At 44.6% G+C, this 18,947-nt stretch overlaps 1 protein-coding gene across 2 annotated transcripts in view; it reads right to left on the bottom strand.

The window, feature by feature from the left end:
* LOC311227273 (uncharacterized protein) overlaps positions 1-18,947 on the bottom strand; it is a 40,438-nt gene that overhangs the window by 11,699 nt on the left and 9,792 nt on the right. For both annotated transcript variants that reach the window (XM_084312870.1, XM_084312871.1), the window contains exons 2-3: positions 12,807-12,864; positions 7,935-8,015 (exon numbers count right to left, since the gene is read on the bottom strand). In XM_084312870.1, coding sequence (XP_084168996.1) covers positions 7,935-8,015; positions 12,807-12,864 — 139 coding nt within the window. The remainder of the gene's footprint in view (positions 1-7,934; positions 8,016-12,806; positions 12,865-18,947) is intronic.

Genomic DNA, 18,947 nt, shown 5'->3' with positions numbered 1-18,947 from the left:
CATTATGTGCCAAGGACCATGGTTTGTTAACGGATTGTTAATCTCAGAAACTCAGAAGCCGTCGCTGGAGATTGTGTAGACAAAATGTCTCGAGTGTGAGATTAACTGATGGTTAACTTTTAGAATTGAATTTAGAGGTAAACGGGTAGAACAGGGAGGTCTTTATTGAATTTGAAATTTATTGATTGAAATCATACTGGAAGATTCTCCCATTGCAACTGAGTGTATCAGGTGTGAGACTTGACCAATAGGCTACTGAACCAGGCCGTGCGTTAAAACATCAACTACTACTAAATAGATACATTGGAAAAACAACATGCAAAACAGTTACAACCTGTTGATATAATAAAATATATAAAAAATCCACTCAAATTAATTATAAATGGGTGTCCTACTACTCCTGATCTTATAAAGAAGTTACTTTACTGCACTTTTTTACTATTCTATTTTTTATTATTTTTATTACTGCCTATTTAAAAACTGTAAACAGAGAGGATGTTAGATCTGCTATCCTTTTTATGCTTGTTTTATGTTTTTTATGTCATTTTAAAACTGATTTGCCTTACTGCTATCTTTTTTATGCTTGTTTTATAGGTTTTTTATGTCATTTTAAAACTGATTTGCCTTACTGCTATCCTTTTTATGCTTGTTTTATAGTTTTTTTTATGTCATTTTAAAACTGATTTGCCTTACTGCTATCCTTTTTATGCTTGTTTTATAGGTTTTTTATGTCATTTTAAAACCGAGTTGCCTTACTGCTATCTTTTTTATGCTTGTTTTATAGGTTTTACATGTCTCTCTGTGAGTGGATGTCTCGTGGTGATGACCAAGGCCGTGGATGTCTCGTGGTGATGGCCAAGTTGATGTGATCCTCTCTACATCGCCCCCATACGTCAAATGGATCCGAACAGAATACATACTCATGTGCAAACGGAATATGAATATTTTGAGCTCCGAGCCTCGACATTTAGCCTTTATCCTATTATCACACTAGCGCTCGTCTCCCTATGCTTTCTCTCTTGTTGTTGCTGTTCTTAGCTCTATTCTATTTAAATATTTCAAAAATGTTCTTATGTACCCCAGTTGCTATTGCATGTACATATGTGTTTTATTACATGTATATGTTCATACATACCAACAATTTTGCCTGTTTTATTATCCATGCATCGATCATCCTTAGCAACACTACTATCACCGACATCCAAGAAGGGGGACCCCCCTTGAACAGCCCTTCTAAGGTTTCTCTCCTCCACATTGCCTGTGGTGCTTTTTTCCTATTGCTAGGTTTTTAGTGAGTTTTTCCTTACCTTCGTTGGGGTATGTCAGGGCGGCGTCTATGCGAATACCAAAGCAGTTGTGCGATTTGCGAATCTGATTGGCCACTGATGTTTCTGGTCATGTGACATGTGCGCCCAATCGTGTGACGAGCTGTGTCTTTGTCCATTTCCGCGTCGAACAGCCTGCAAACTACCTGGCGTTCTATCGCCATGCTCTAAGACAAACTCTAACCTTAACCAACTTCGAAAGAGTGCCTAAGCTTTTTTTTTTTTTTTAAACTCAATTTTTATTTGCATTTTTGGATTACAAGCATACAAACAACATCATCTTTGAATATTATTATCATCTCAGTCGGTCTTCCAGGTACATAATACATAGACATAATGTACAACACCGTTAAACAGACATAAACAATAAAGAAAATATTTTAATACCCAAAAACAGAAATAAAAAATACCGACTTAAGCAAAAGTTCCACAGACATAAATAAATTGAAAAAACATAAAACAATTGTCCTACCCAAATGATAGAGATAGAAAATACTAACTAAAGCAAAAATGTGCGACATGGGTTCAGAGACCCTCCTTGAACCTCTTTCCTCCTTTACCCTTCTCCCTCTTGTGTTGCATTTGTTTCTTCCTCTGTGATGTCGTTTTCGTTCCCCTTATAGTCATCCCACTTTCCCCATCTTTCCCCAAATGTCTCTTCCTGTAACCTCAGCATGTGTGTTATCCTCTCCATATCCTGTATATCTTCCACTATTCCTACCCATTGTGCTATTGTCGGTGGGTCTTCCTTGTACCACAGTCTCGTTATTGCTTTTCTGGCCGCTATCAACATTATCTTTATTAAATATTTGTCCCCCCTTGTATTCCCTCGTGTGTCAGGTCTCCTAAGTAAAGCACCAGTCCTGTTTGTGGTAATCCGTATCCTAATATTCTGATCATTGCCTCCCCTATCTCCTCCCAATACCCCTTCAGCTTCTGACATCCCCAGAATATGTGCGTGTGATTTGCCCCCTCCTTCCCACACATCCTCCAGCAAGCTCTTTGTGTTGGTGCATATTTTCCCTTCAATTCTGGGGTTATAAAGAATCTGATTATGTTTTTCCATCCAAACTCTTTCCATATCCTCGATCCTGTTGTTGAATGTTGCACCTCGCATATGTTCCTCCATTCCTTCCCTGTTATTTCTATCTCTAGCTCTCTCTCCCATTTCTCCCTTATGTAATCGGTCGTGTGTCCCTTGCTGTTCATTATAGCCCGGTATATTGCTGATATTACTCTTCCTTGCCCCCCTTCGTATGCCCATACTATCATCTTTATTATTCCATTCTGTTCTTCGTCTTTGGCCCCCCTTATTTCTTTGTTGTAGTAGTCTCTAACCTGTAGATATCTGAAGTGGTCCCTGTTTTCTAGTCCAAATTTCTCCTTTAATTTTTGTAGTGTCTGCATTACCCCCTTCTCTATCATTTTGCATATCGCTGTTGCCCCCCCCCCTCTCCCACCTTCTGAATCCATGGTCTAACCTCCCTGGTTTGAATCTCTTGTCATGTGCTACCCATCTCAGGACCCCTGACTGCTTCTCCAATTTGTGTGTTTTTACTACTCTGTTCCATATGGTCAAGGTGCATTTGGTGATTGGATCTAATAGTCCCTCTTTTTCTTTAAATAGTTCCCTATCTCCCACCAGAGCTTGTACCTTGTATCCCTCCCCTTCTTTTTCAATGTCTTTCCATCTTGCCTCATATCTGTCGTTACACCAGCACGTCACTGCTCTCAGTTGTGCTGCATAGTAATAATCTTGTAGGCTGGGTACTGCCATCCCTCCCTCTTCCTTTGGTAGTTGTAGTGTTTTATATCTGACCCGTGGTCTTCTCCCCGCCCATATGAACCTCGATATCAGTCTGTCCCACTCCCTGAATTGATTCTGTGGTATTTGTATCGGTAGTGACTGGAATAGGTACAGTAACCTTGATAGTATGTTCATTTTAATGACCTCTATTCTTGAATTGAAGTCCAAGGGCATTACTGTCCATCTCTCTAAGTCTCTCTTGATGTTCTGATTTATCTGTGTATAGTTCGCCTCAAACAGTTTCTCCACCCCTCTCGTGATGTTCACCCCTAAGTATTTAATCTTGTCCATGTCCCATCTTATCCCGTACTGTTCCCTAATTTCCGTCGTTGGGGTATAGTTCCATGCTAAGGTCTGTGTCTTTGTCACGTTTAGTTTGTATCCTGAGTAGTGGCCATATTCCTTCAGTAGATCCATCAGTGCCGGGAAGCTCTTGCCTGGTTGCCTCATGTATACTATCACGTCGTCCGCAAATAGGCCTAGTTTATATTCCGTTCCCTTTATCCGTACTCCCTTAATGTCCTCGGTCTGTCTGATCAGTTGTGCCAGTGGTTCTATGAAAACGGCGAAGAGCGTCGGTGAGAGACAACATCCCTGTCTGGTAGCCCTCTCTAATCTGATTCTATCCGTCAAGCTGCCATTCACCTTAACCCTCGCTGTCGGTTCTTGATATAGTGCCTTGATCATCTTCATCGCCCTCCCGTTCAGTCCGAACCTCATCAATGTTTTATATAAAAATGTCCAGCTCACACTGTCGAATGCTTTTTCTGCATCTAGGCTAATCAGTACCGCGCTACCCCCTTGTTTTTGTATCTCCTCTACTATGTGTAATGTCTTTCTCACGTTGTCCTGTGTCTGTCTCCCTTTAATAAATCCAGTTTGATCTTCATCTATAATGTCTGGCATAAACGTCTCAAATCTCTTTGATATTATCGATGTATACATCTTGTAATCCACGTTGAGTATGGACACAGGTCTGAAACTACTACATAATTCCCTATCCTTCCCTTCCTTCGGTATCGTGGTGATTATGGCTTCCTTCCACGAGGGCGGCATTTTTCCCTCTTCCATCGTGTGTCTGAACGCCGCCCCTAACATGGGTGCTAATTCAGTTCTAAATGTCTTGTAGAATTCCGATGGGAATCCGTCGCTCCCCGGAGACTTGTTGTTTTTAGCTCTACTAATTGCCTCTTCCAGTTCTCGTTCCGTAATTATTTTATTTAATTCTTCATTCTGTTCTTTCCCTATCGATGGTAACTCTAGCTTCTCCAGATATGCTTCTATTTCCTCTTCTCCCGCTGCTTTTGGCTGTGTGTATAGTTTCTCATAGTATTCTCTAAATGTCCTCTCTATTTCAGCTGGGTCTCTCAATATTTCATTAGTCTTTGTATCCCTTATTGTGTGTATCGTGTTCAACTTCTGTTGCGTCCTAATTCTCCTAGCCAACAGTCTGGTCGCTTTTGGTCCCCCTTCATAGTACGTTTGTTTCATGAACCTCGCTTTCTTTTCTATTTCCGTCAATAATTCCCTATTTATCCTGGCCTTTACTTCTTTGATTTCTCCGAGCGTTTCCTGTTCTTTTGATATCTGGTGTCGCATTATTCATTCCATTAACGTTTAACGACATCATTTTTATACCTTTAACCATTGTCATCTTTCTTCTTCTTTCGTCTGTCAGTCCCCCCCATGTCACATTCATTCCCCCCTCCGGTTGTAGCCTCCGCTCTCACCGAATACATATAATGATTAACATAAATAAAAAACATAAACTTTACATAAAGTGCTCCCAAGGCATTCGGGGGGTCCCTGTGTCCCCCCCTGTCCCCTGCTGGTGGGTGAGGAGTAATTGCTCTCCTAGTGAGAGGCCTCCTCCTGACGGCTTGGGGGTTTGAAACCTTTGCCCCCAACCGCTCGTCATATTTGTCCAGCATTCTTACTGTTTTTACTGCTGTCGTGCTCCTGGTCAAAAGCGCTCTGTCCTTCATTCTGATCAAAGACCCCCATTTCCTAGGTCCCCCTCAATGCGGCTCGTATGTTCCAATGTCCCTCTTTCCTCCCAAACCCGTGTGTGGTGTCTTCTGTGTACCCCTTTTTATTTTATTTTCCTCCTCTCTATTTTCTATGTGATGTCCATTTATCCCCTTAATCCCTTCTAACTGTGTTACTCTCAGCGTGTGTCTATGTACTTGTTTCAATATGTTCTGTGTTCCGTCTATCATACCTAATTATATTTCCATTTATTTCCTCCGTCGGCCTGTGTATTATGTGTCCATGTATACGTTATGTTCGTTCCTATATCCTGCCTCTACCTGGGAATGTGTGTTTATGTATATGTTATTTCAGTTTCTATATTTTATCTCTATTTGGATAGTTTTTCAATCTCTTGTGCGTGTACTCATCCGTTCGTCTCCTCCCGCCTCCTCTCCCCTCCTTCTCCGTCTCTGGCCTCCTCGTCCGTCTCCGCCTTCGGTCTGTCACGTCTCACCTCGGCCTTCTCCTCTCTCCTCCCTCCTCTCCCAGGTTTCGATCTCCCACTCTGGTCCATCTGCGTGCCCCCTCCAATCTCTGCTGCAGGCTCCGCGTCTGGCCCTCCTGTCTCCTTCCCTCTCCGTCCTCCGCCATCTGCATCCCCCGTCGCCTCATCTCCTCCGCCGCCTCCCGCGCCGTCGCGTATGTCACCGTCCCTTCCTTCCAGTGAATCCTTAGCGAGGTCATGGGTGACTGGAATTTCATTCCGTTTTCTTTCAGAATTCTCTTCAGTCCCGCGTAGGACCTGCGTGTTATTGCCACCACTGTCGAGTAATCTTGATCAAACGACAGTCTTTTCCCCTCGATTTCTATCTTTTTGGTCCACGCGGTTCTGAGTATCAACTCCTTAATCTCAAACCTCAGAAAGTTAATAATCACCGCCCTCGGAGGTCTGTCCGGTTTCGGTCTCGGAGCCAACGCCCTGTGGGCCCTCTGTATCTCCATGTTTTCCAGTCCCGTCTCCTTCAGTTGTTCCTTGATAAGCTCTTCCACATATTGGATCACCGATTCCCCTTCGACTCCTTCTTTCAATCCCCATATTCTGATGTTATTTCTCTGTGACCTCCCATCCATGTCCGATATCTTTGTCTCCATCTGTTCTTGCTTTTGAATCGCACACGTTAACACCTCGTGTATCTCTGTGCTCCATTCCTCCATCTGCGCCGTTCTAGTCTGTACCTCTGTTACGTTACTGTCCTGTTCCGCCATCTTCTCATCCACCCTTTTGATTTCTGTATTCATTTCACCTCTGAAGTCCTCCTGTTCCTTCCTCAATTCCTCCCGTAACTTCCCAATATCATTTCTTATCGTGTCCGAGTTCAGTTTCATGTTCGCCTGCATCGTGTCCGAGTTCAATTTCATGGTCGCCAATATCCCGGCCTGCATGAGCACGGCCCATCCTGGCATTTCCTTGTCTGTCTCAGCCGAGACTCCCCCTTCCTCCGCCTGCTCCTTCTCGGTCTCGCCTCGGGGGTTCTGCTCCATCGAACTCTCCTCTTCCTGTGAGTTCTCCATTTCTCTTTCCTTCATATTTGTTTTCTCCTCCTTCCTTCTCGTTTGCATCTTCATTTTTGATCACTTTCCGTCACTTTGCGGGTCCTTATTTCTCCGTTTTTTGCTCTTTTGACCAGGAGCCTCACCGCATGCGTGCTACTCTTCCGCTCTCATACCGGAACTCCAAGAGTGCCTAAGCTTAACCGTCGAAAGAACTTGCCGTCACACGATTGGTGCACATGTCACATGACCAGAAACGTCAGTGGCCAATCAGATTCGCAAAACGCACAACTGCGTTGGTATTCGCATAGACGCCGCCCAGACATACCCCAACGAAGGTAAGGAAAAACTCACTAAAAACCTAGCAATAGGAAAAAAGCACCACAGGCAATATAGGCGTCTGGGAGTTTGTTTTGGATTTCATGATTTTTTTTTCTTTATTTATTGTGATGTTTCTTCTTGACTTGTTTAAGACTTGTCCAGCCCATGGGGACATTAACGTGTGATTGCGGGCTTTACAAATACATTTGATTTGATATGTCATTTTATGCCATCATAAACAAAGTGGCCTATTGGGATGCTAGATCCTAATCACACATACAGTCCTCATATCTCTCCTAGTTACTCATACAAGTTAAAAGAACTGAAGAAAATCTAAAGCATGTATTGCTTTTTGTATAAAGTTGATAAATTGCATGTCTTTTAACATACTGCAAAACATCTCTTCAGTGTTTGTGAAGATTAACAATTTGAAAATAAAATGGAACACTGATGTAATGATTGTTTTAGTTTTTACTGTTTATTACTTCTATATTTCTATATGTTTATTGAATCTTCTGATTACCAGTAGCAGCTAATCAAAATATATAATTTACTACTTTTTACAAAATCATTGGTTCGGCCCTCCAACACAGTTTAGGTTTCTTATGTGGCCCCTTGTAAAAATGTATTGCCCAGTGCCACCCCTGTCCTAATGTGACCCTTTTTTCACGTTGCCTGCCTTTTTTATGCTGTAAAGCACTTTGAGCTGCAATTCTTGTATGAAAGGTGCTATACAAATAAAAGGTATTATTATTATCATCATGCTTTTCCAATGTTCTCTCTGACACGAGAGCATGTGTTTTCTTCTCAAAGTGGTTACGGACTGTTAACGGCCATATTGGGAGAGCGACAACTACACAAACATTCCCACGCGAGGCCTCCATAGTGAAGATGATCCGAGAGAAACTCCCCACGCAGCAGGGCAGGGGTACGGTACAGGGCAGGGGTACGGTACATACCAAACTCTGGTTTGCTGGGAAAACACGTCACAAGTTCCGCTCGGCTCTGATCCCGGTAGATGGCCTGGAGTCCGGACAAGGCTGAGTGAGGACAGAGAGGGTGACATGGAGGACCAGTGAGCCAGTGACCGATTTCCTATTATTTTTATTATTTTTTATGCAATCAGGTCACTGAATTTAGAAGCAGGCCAGGCCAGTGTTTCTAGTTGTAGCGGTGCAATAGTTAGATAACCTAGGAGGGGAACAACCAGGAGATCACAGCAACTCACACAAGTTGGAGAACTATCTCTCTCTCTCTTGCTCACACACACACACACACACACACACAAAGGGAGCCGCATGTGATTGGTGGAGGCGGGACCCTTACAAAAAACTAAAAATCCATCAAAATCAGTGTTGTTGCTAATCATTGACACATGCTAGCCTGTAATAATCCCCCCCAGAAAAATTTACTTTGCATTTAATATATTGCAAATATATGCCATCACACACACTGGAATTTTTTTTCAGTTTCAACCAGCATGGATACATACAGGATATGGTCAGTGTCAAACAGATAGACATCCACTTTTTTTTTTTTTATCCCCACTCCTGATTTTCGAGTGTTTTATGTGAATAGGCATATCCTCTGGTGCCACTCCAAAGATTGCGATTATAGGGGAAGGGTCAATTTTGGTTCAAAAATATTACAGAGAAAGTATCAAATATAGATGTCCAATAGTTATATAAATTTGGACAAGTTCAGAATGTATGAACGAGAGAACCCGTCATCATCTTGCACCTATTGCACAAAGGATCTGTCCCTGGATAAATCTTAGCCAACTTCTCCTTTGAGAAATGCAGACGGTGTAACACCTTAAATTGTAGGAGCCCATGTCTGGCACATATTGAGGAAGAGTGAACGTTCCGGAGAATAGATTGCCATTGTTCATCCGAGAATTCTACAGATAGATCATCCTCCCAGTGTCAAGTTTCTTTATTAGTCGTCATACAGAAGTACAGAATACTTTTATACAAAATGCTTCTTTCTGTTACGCTCCAGAGACTGTGCTAGACAAAAAAGATAAGTATGAAATAAAATAAGTATAGCATGTAAAAAATAGAAGTCACGTACGTAGACAAGTGTTCAGTATGTACATATGTACAATGTTCAATGCAGAATAGAAGTAACTGAGTTACCATACAATATACTATGCAATATACTAATATACAATATACTATAGTGCAAAGCAGAAATGGGATGAGGTACAATTTAGGTACAATTTACAGTAAGGTGTGAGGTATGGGTTGTAGTGCAAATTCTTTGCCAATAAATATAAAGTGTGTCTAGGTGTTCTAAAGTGTGGAGAGTGGGTGCTGCAGTGTGTCGTTTGTTTAAAGTGAGTGTGTGCGTGTGGATGTGTGTGCTGTGAGTGCATTTGATGGTTGTTGCATAGTGTTATTGTTCGTTGAGCAACCTGATGGCCTGGGGATAGAAGCTTCTTCTGAGTCTTTCTTTGCTTGCCATGAGACTCCGGTATCGCTTGCCTGACCGCAGCAGTTCAAAGAGGCAGTTGTTTGGGTGGCTGGAGTCCTTGATAATTCTCTTAGCCTTACCCCTGCACCGCTTGTTGTAAATGTTCTGGAGAGTGGGAAGCCCCCCTCCAATTGTGCGCTCGGCTGAACGGGCCACTCTCTGTAGTCTGGTACGGTCTTGTGCGGTGCTATTCCCAAACCAGGAGGTGATATTGCCAGTCAGGATGCTCTCTATTGTACATGAGTAGAAGTTCTTAAGGATCTTCTGACTGACTTGGAACTTCCTTAGGCGCCTGAGGAAGTAGAGGCGTTGCCGTGCCTTCTTCACAACACTTCAATGTGTGTGGTCCATGTCAAGTCCTCAGATATGTGGACTCCGAGGTACTTAAAACTGTTCACTCTCTCAACCGGTGCCCCGTCGATGCTGAGGGGGCTGTAGTCCCTGACCCCCGATTGTAGACCGAACCTTTTCCTACATTGTATCCAGATTCTAAGAGAGTGATGCACTATCGGGTTATTTCGGTAAGCATCCAATTTCAACAGAAGGGCTGAACTAATCAAAGCTTGCAATGAGGTTTTTCCGCAGTGGGAGGACTCAATATGCAACCACGCTGGTGTCTCAGTCGACCGATCCACCATCCAGTAAAGAATATTGCATGCGTTTGCTGCCCAATAATAAAATAGAACATTTGGCAAGGCCAGACCCCCTGACCGTTTTGCCTCTTGTAAAAATTGCTTCCTAATCCTTGGAAGTTTGCCATTCCAAATGAATGCCGAGATCTGTTTATCTAGTGTGTCAAAGAATTGTCTCTGTAAATAGACTGGGATGCACTGAAAGATATATACAAATTTGGGCAGGACATTCATTTTAACAACGTTAACACGACCAATTAGTGATAAAGGAAGCCTATCCCATCTTTGGAGATCTGATTTAGTACGCTCCAGGAGTGGTGCGAAATTTTTCTCGTATAGATTTTTATGTAAGCGAGTGACCTTGATGCCTAGATAAGTCCGATGATCCGCTACCTTAAATTGAAATGCCTCAAATGAGATCTCCTCAGCTTCACTGTTAACGGCTAACAACTCGCTTTTATGCATGTTCAATTTATATCCAGAGATACAGCCGAAATCTCTGAAAATGGTAAGAGCATGGGGAAGCGATTCCAAGGGGTCAGACACACAAAGTAACAGGTCGTCAGCATAGAGGGATAATTTGTGTTCTAGGCCAGCCCTATGGATTGGCATTTAACACTTTGAATGCCCATCGCGACATACCTCGTGTTATCAGCCCGACCCCTGAATGCCCATCACGAGAATTCTCGTGAATCTTTTTTTATTAGCGATCTGAATTCATATTTCATCAACCGAGTCTACCGTTGGGAAACCAGCTCCACCAGGAGCTCAGATGTGAAAAAAGCTGCCCCTATCGTCTCCCAGATGGTAATGCACCCTTTTGGAATGGACTCAATGAAAATGGATGAGAAAAAAAAACTCCAGAATACACATTTGACTTCTCACGCATGTAACCGGAGATGATCCCAGTCATTGTGGAGCCTCAGCACAGCGTGTAATATGTGTTTTACAGTATACGCGTTGGAATGGCGATCAGGAATTGGAATAATCCATTTGGATACCATCTGATCTCAGGTAAGGAATCTATTTGACCAGTCTTAGGATAATCAGACCTGTTTTCACGGAGATATAAGCTTTTCCCCTATATGTGATATGGCTGTTTGACTGTGCGAGCGATCAGGAACTAAGAGAATCGATTTTCAGCTCGCGGCACCAGTGTGCATACGTACACATATACTATCGATAATCTAGCGTTTATTTGAAAACGATTCATAAATAGGCCGAAAAATGACAACTTCTAGAATATTACAGTACAGGGTGTTTTTCACAGATTCTTTTTTCCCCCCTTGAAAACGAGGGCTTTTCAAAATGCTATAAAACGGAAATGAACCGATAAAAAAACAATCCGCTTCGACAATGTTGACTGGAAAATGAGTCATTGATAAGCGACGGGCAGATTAGACACATAATTTAAAACATAGATTAGGCGATATTAATGCTAACATTGAAGTGGATGGTGGGCATTCAAGCACTAAATGTGCGCCCCCTGCTGGGCACTGAAAGTGTTAAAGGGTTAGAATTATAAAATGAATATGTGGTGTTATGATCAGGGCTGAAGTTGAATAAAAGATTTATGAAAGAAAAAGTGGTATTTCAACATATAGTAATATTTTTATCGCGTTTTTGAAGAGGACAATTTAGTCCCTGATGGTAAGAGTGAGTATTTTTTTCAATCTGACATTACAAAAAAACAGAAAATCCATCAAAATCTGTGTTGTTGCTAATCATACATATATGCTAGCCTGTTTTTTAACAATAATTTGTGATGCCATCACAAACACTGGCAATTAAAGGGTACAAATAAATAAATTCCTGCACCAGAATGCAGGAAATAAAGTCTTTGTAACAAAAAAAATCCTGGTGTGGGACCCCCAGACCCCCTGCTTAAAAAGTGCCCTGACTGGGGCTATATTTTGCACTATATTTCCTGGCCTGAATGATTTCCCCAGTCCGGCCCTGGTTAAAAGCCTCCAATGCTTATTAGTGTGTGTGCGTTTGAACGTTTGCATGTTTCAACCACATTTCCATTTTTATAAAAAAATTAAATAAAAAATTATATAAAAAAAAATTTACTTTTTTTTTACCTCCTATAATAGTGGGGGCTCTCCGACACCGTTATATCGGGGGTCGCGGCCTGAAAACTTTGGGAACCCCTGATCTACATGGACGTCTCATCAAGCGTTGCAGGGGCAAGGCTAAGAGAATAATCAAAGACTCTAGTCACCCAAACAACTGCCTCTTTGAACTGCTGCGGTCAGGCAAGCGCTACAGGAGTCTCATGGCCAGTACAGAGACTCAGAAGGAGCTTCTATCCCCAGGCCATCAGGATGCTCAACGACAATAACACTATGTAACAAACCATCAAATACACTCGCAGCACACACATCCACACGTACACACTCACCTTAACACCCACTTTAACACACTTTATATTTTGTAGTAAAGAGATTTGCACTACAATTCATACCTCATTGCATCTTACCCTAAGTTTGTACCTCATCCCATTTCTGCATTGTACCTCACTGTTACTCTTTTTACTCTGTATTGTATATATGTATATATTGACTGAACACTTTATTTTACGTACTTTTGACTTTTTCTATTTGATACTTTTTATCTATTTTTATCTAGCACACTCCCAGGGGCTCATACAGAAAAAAGCATTTCATGATGAAGTATTCTGTATTTTACTATGACAATTAATAAACAAACTTGAACTTTTACCTTTGTCAAATGTCATCCCTCGGATGTCCTTGAAGTCGTCCAGGGACAGGTGCACCTCCTGTAAAACAGACCTCAGATCAGTCTACCAGTAGCAACTCTTAAACCTCTGGATTCTGCATATAATAATAATAGATTTCATTTATATAGCACACTTTAAAGTCAGTGAGCTCTCAATGTGCTTCACAGCAGAAAAAAAAATAAATAAAAGGTTTAAAACAAGAAAACATTCAAATGAATAAAATAAAAAGATAAGAATATAAAGGTTTAAAACATAAAAAGATTTTAAATGAATAAAATAAAACAAAATAAAAAACAAAACATAGGAGCAGATTAAAAAACAGGCCCTAAGGCAGAGTAAAATAAATGGGTTTTAAGGCTGGCCTTGAAGGCAGCAAGGGAGACTGAGGCCTTGATGGACCCCGGCAGCTGATTCCACAGGTGGCGCGGCCCCGGTGTGGAAAAAGCAGAGTGCCCCATGGTTGACAGCCTGGTGCGTGGGATGGCGAGGAGGTTTTGGCTGCCAGACCTGAGTGACCTGGATGCAGGTTGAGGGGAGAGGAGGTCCTGGAGATAGGTCGGGCCAGAGTGGCAGGAGAACCTTGAAGCTGATCCGCTGGTTAATTGGGAGCCAGTGAAGGGAATGGAGTATCCATCACCATTGTGTCCTGTATGATAGGGTGGGTTGGCCTTCTCTTAACTCATTCACTGCCAACAACGATTAAACTCGTTATTAGCAGTCAATCGTTGAACGCCAACAACGAGTATACTCGTTATTTGCTCGTTATTTCTTTTATTAGACATTTCCATTCATTATCCATCCAGGGAGCCTGGTGTTATCATGGGTCTGAGTCTGAGATCGCTAAAGTGCAATACCGGCCGCATCCTACCAGGTGGCGTATCGAGCACCATTTGAAACCTTGTGTATTGGGCTGTGCCACACGCTAAACGCTCCGGGTGCTCTTTTCTACTAACCTGAACCTAGGGCTTCACCCGATCGCATTAAATCGTTTTCGGGACCCCCGATTCATTATGCTGTGGTGGGTTATGTCGTGGGCCAAATGGACATACGATCTACCAGATGGCAATCAAATAATTGGAATATTCTTTTTGGAATCCCACCGGCCACAGGTAAGAGCAATTTAATGTCAATTTCAGCTTGATTGTGCCTTGTTTTCATAGCCATCACCCTGATCAGCGTATGTTGTTGTACTAACGAATGCCGTTATTGACAATCAATTAATCAGAAACGACCCCCCCCCACCCCTTTCATGCATTCACGATGGAACATAATACCGATCACATGCATTTGAATATTTTATTGTATCGTGTGTAGGGACGAAATGCCAATGGATTTAGTATAATACACGTCGCGGGCTATTACTAGCCTCCCAGGAATGACCCTAGACCGTTCTAAAACCATACTTACCAACCTATTCAACTCGATCGAATGACTGGATGGTTCTTAGTGTTGTGAAGGATCAGATTAAACCGAATATATATATTTATTTATGGATATATATTTAATAGTATTTGTATATCGTTTGATATCCCTTGTATATTCTTTGTACATATACACTGAATATCCCTTTAGTCTACTACAGCCCATAATAGTTCATTCTCTCATTGGACAAGAACCTGGCGCCAGCAGACAAGCCCCTTGAGTCAAGTTCAATAGTGCCGACGAACATGTCCCAACTAGCCCCGGTTCCGCGTAGGAATACGGCTAACGAAATACGAATGGTACTATTTGTTCACCGTGCATATAAATATGGCGCAAGTAAAGTAGAACTTTCTTTTAGTCCATTAGTCCTTTACCCTCCAACCTAGTAACAGACGTGAAGCCTCACCCACGACCCACGTGTGGTGCAGTATGGCCTATTTGGCCCCAGAATAGGCATTGAGACCTCGTGTAAATTCATAGCTGAATTGTCATAGTTTGGCACTGTACCGTCGAGTGGGACGTATTTCTATTAAGTTAATAATAGTCTATTATGTATGGTGCATCGTTCGGTTAGAGTTCTAAAGTGAGCAGCACCCCCATCGTTTCCTCGCGTTATCTAGAGTCTTAACCAGGCTGGGCAGACGACGCGTGGTGCTTTCATCCGAGGAGTTCTGGGCGAGGACGAGTGGACCTGCACATTGGATTACCTACCCGGACGACTGCTGAGCCTATACGGCATGGAATATCTATTTGCTTTGGGTGCTTTGATTTGTGGAGCGGATAACAGCCAACGCCGGTGAGTGTTGGAATTACCCCCGAGAGGAGCCCAGGTGAGACGGCGCTCAACCCAGACCGAGGCCGCCTCGCTTCTCCTTCGTTGTGGACCTACAGCTACCGTCTACAAGAGGGCCCAAGTGTATTCATCTGTGGATCAAGATCCTGCGGGCACTGTGTTTTGTACCTGAATTCTCCCCAGGAATCGTTGGCCAGATGGGATGCAGCTGACGGCTCTCTAAACCCCCCCCCCCCCCTACTGACTTACAACCAGCAGGACCCCTTTAGTATCCCGCTATAATCTTTAAGTACCATCGCTATAGTTCCCTAAAGAACCAGGTTGTATACTTGCTTCCTGCGTAACCAGAGATTGGACATTCAGTGTTGATTTGCCTACGAATACTCATTTGCCTTACAAGTGCATTCAAATCATAAATGTAATTAAGTGAATGTTGTATATACCTTTTGCTATATTAAACCTTCGACTGTTATATTTGTGTGGACCCGATTTCATATGTGGGAAAGTGTTCATCATACTTAGATATCGTGTACTGTATGGCCAGAAGTTAAAGTACATCAAGCGGTAGTGGTTTAATGATACCATACTTATCAATACAGTCAGGGAATTGTACCCCTCAGTTACAATTGGTCCTTCGAGCCGGAGGGTAACTAGTGTAATATTAATATAGTGTTATTAATATTGAAATGGCCTATGATGAACACTCCACGAAACGGTCCTCCTAACGTAGAACGCCCGCGGCGCAGACGACAGACACCTCAGTACTTAGAGGATTACGCTGTCAGTCAACTACCTAGCCTTCTACAGACGGTAAACGCGGTAAAAGTAGAAAGTAAAATTATGTCTGACCTTAACGACCAGGTTACCCCGACCACAGAGGCCCTAGTGGGTTCTAATGTAACTGACCAAGCTCACGGTGGGGACCAGGAGGGAACAGACATGCCTTTACCCCCCGCCAATACCGAAGAAGTAGTCCCCGACCAGCTCCGGGAGGAAGACAACCCTCCAGAGGTGGAACCCTGCACGGAACAAGATGAGGAGAGCGCCGAGGAGATAGAGCTCCAGGACTCCCCAACGAGTACAGCCAGGAGCGGCTCACCTCTACAAGCGTCTTCCCCCAGCGAGGCGGAGAGGATGCTGTCACAGGCGTTCCTCGTCAGCCTGACAGCCTCTACCGAACGCGATCGACTCCAGGGTGAACGCGATCGACTTCAGGGTGAACGCGATCGACTCCAAACACAGCAACGGAGCGAAGAAGAGCACATACGCCTGGAGATGAGACGCCTTCAGACGGAAGAGAATATGGCAAGAGACCGGTCCGACACCCAGCGCGCCGCTGACGGTGCCCAAAGAGAAGCAGAGCGCGACATCGCTCTCATCCAGCGCGAAGCCGAGTGCGACAGACTACAGGGCGAGCGCGACAGACTACAAGCGCAGCTAATGGAGCAGCTGATCACCAAGGCAACACCCTCTCCCTCCGCCAGGGGTTCAAGGGCCTCGTCGAGACAACAGTCAAGGGCAGCATCCCCTAACCGACCAAGCGACCCTGAACTTGACCACCAGAGAGAGCCTATACCCCCCGCAGACCCCCTTCCCCGACCGGTCCAAGCGAGACCCAGCTACAAGGAAGGAGCAGCATACACTGCGGAGAGGCTAAATAAACGACTACAGGATCTAGAGGACCTGACAGAAGAAGAAGAGGGAGAGGAGGAGAACCAAGCCCGACGACAGCACAGTACTCCACCGGACCAGGAGGTCCAGTACAGCCCAGGCTATACCCCCGCGGCGCTGCGCTACAGACCCCCGACTCTATTCACGGGTGAGCATGACGCACGACCAGCCCCGAGGAACAGCACCTGGACCAGCGGGCCATGGTACCCTGCCGGTACCAGCCCACAGAGAGGCGCAAGAGGAGACTCGCCTAGGAGGCCTCTCTCCCAACGCTCACCGATGTGCCAGCCATCCACGGCGTCATAGATTGGCACACCGACGTTTCCAGACTTCACCCATGAGAATCGAGCACAGTACACGGAGCTCCGGATGTGCTTAGAGACAATGATGGTGGATGTCGTTGACGAACGCCACAAGTATGCAATATTACTGAAGCACCTGAAAGTACCCCGAGCGCACAATATAGCGCTAGCCTATGCCACCTCTACGACCCCATACACCGCGGCTCTAGCAGCGCTGGACCAGAGATATGGACGTATATGGGATTACGTAATCCAAGAGATAAGGCATATTGACCGCCTACCCCCAGCAACAGACAATCGCTCACTAGACGACCTGTCTATAAAAGTGCAGTCCCTGGTAGGGATGCTGGGAGCGCAACGAGAAAAGGGTATGCACAAGCTATACGCCAACTCTAACGTCGAGAGGATTTTAGAGAAGCTGCCGCCCGCCAGACAAGAGCGCTTTAGGCGGCAAAGAGACCACCGTGATCCTAACGGTCCCGAACCATCCCTCCTCGATTTAGCCGACTTCCTGACGAGAGAAGTCAGCAGCCTACGCTTGGATACATTCGTGCGGAGCACACCAAGCTCCAGAGAGGGACCTAGGAGAGTAAACGATGGAAGAAGATCAGTGACTGTCATGCACCAATCAGAATCAGTACCGAGCAGTAAGAACCACAGTACCCCCTCGAGAAAAGAGAAGTGGAAGATGGTGTGCCCGTACTGCGAGAAGGAACACTGGCTGTCACAATGTGACCTGTTCAAGAAGATGAATGCAGAAGAAGTGAGTCAATGGATAAAGTCCAACAGGCGCTGTTACCGATGTGCGCGCAGTCACATGGCAGCCGAGTGCCGCCTAAAGAAGAGGTGCAGTCGGTGTGACGGAGCCCACCTAGATGTCCTACACGACAGTAACAGAAGAAAGCCTGCACCTGTACCATCGAGCAGCACAAAGGCAAGTGTCATGTACATTGACCCCGCCAGCAGCAGCGGCGCCCAGGTGCTCTTAAAGGTAGTCCGTGTAACATTGAGCCACCAAGATAAAGTCATGGACACTTACGCCGTCCTTGATGACGGGTCAGAGAAGACCCTTCTCCTCGCATCCGCTGCGGCCCAGCTGGGACTGCGGGGGAGCGAGAACCAGATGACGATTCGGACAATAAGAAGAGATTTAAAGACGATAAAAGGCGAGAATGTCTCCTTCACTATCGCAGCAAGCGGGCAGCCAGAGAGACGGTATAGGATTACAAATGCTTTCACCAGCCAAGAAATAGGACTATCACAGTACACCTACCCCATCGCCAAACTGATGGATAAATATGTGCACCTGCGTCAACTACCTATCCCGCTCATAGACGGCGCCACCCCGACCCTGCTGATAGGCTCCGACCATGCAGACCTCATAGTCCCGATAGACCGGGTCCATACAGGACCCAGAGGCTGTCCTGCAGCAGTCGAGACCCGCCTAGGATGGACACTACAAGGCCCCCTCGCTAAATCTCTCAACCGAACAGCAGCCACTAGCTGCCTCCACTCCAGAGTGACAGAAGAAGACACCACTCTCCTGCAGCATGTCGAGAGGCTATGGACACTAGAGACAATGCCCTTTAAGAACGAAAAGAAAGACATTCGTTCTAAAGAAGACATTTACGCCATAAACCTCCTCGAGCAAGGGACAAAGAGAGTCACAGTCAGCGGAGTGATGAGATACGCAACTCCACTCCTGAGGCGAGAGGGAATGCCCACCTTTCACGCCACGAAAGAAGCTACGGAGCGGTATCTATTGAACACAGAGCGGCGCCTAGCCAAAGACCCCGCTCAAGAGAGTGTGTACCGCGCTGAGATTGAGAAGCTAATCACAGCGAGACACGTAATGAAGATTGACATTAAAGAGGCCGATCAGACGACCGAATCATGGTACGTGCCGCACCACAAGGTCCACCACAACGGCAAGG

This window comes from Notolepis coatsorum (genome assembly GCF_963971535.1).
Source record: "Notolepis coatsorum genome assembly, chromosome: 4".
NCBI lineage: Eukaryota > Metazoa > Chordata > Actinopteri > Aulopiformes > Paralepididae > Notolepis > Notolepis coatsorum.
The sequence above is the reverse complement of the archived record's forward strand: the minus strand, read 5'-3'. Positions and strand labels throughout refer to the sequence as shown.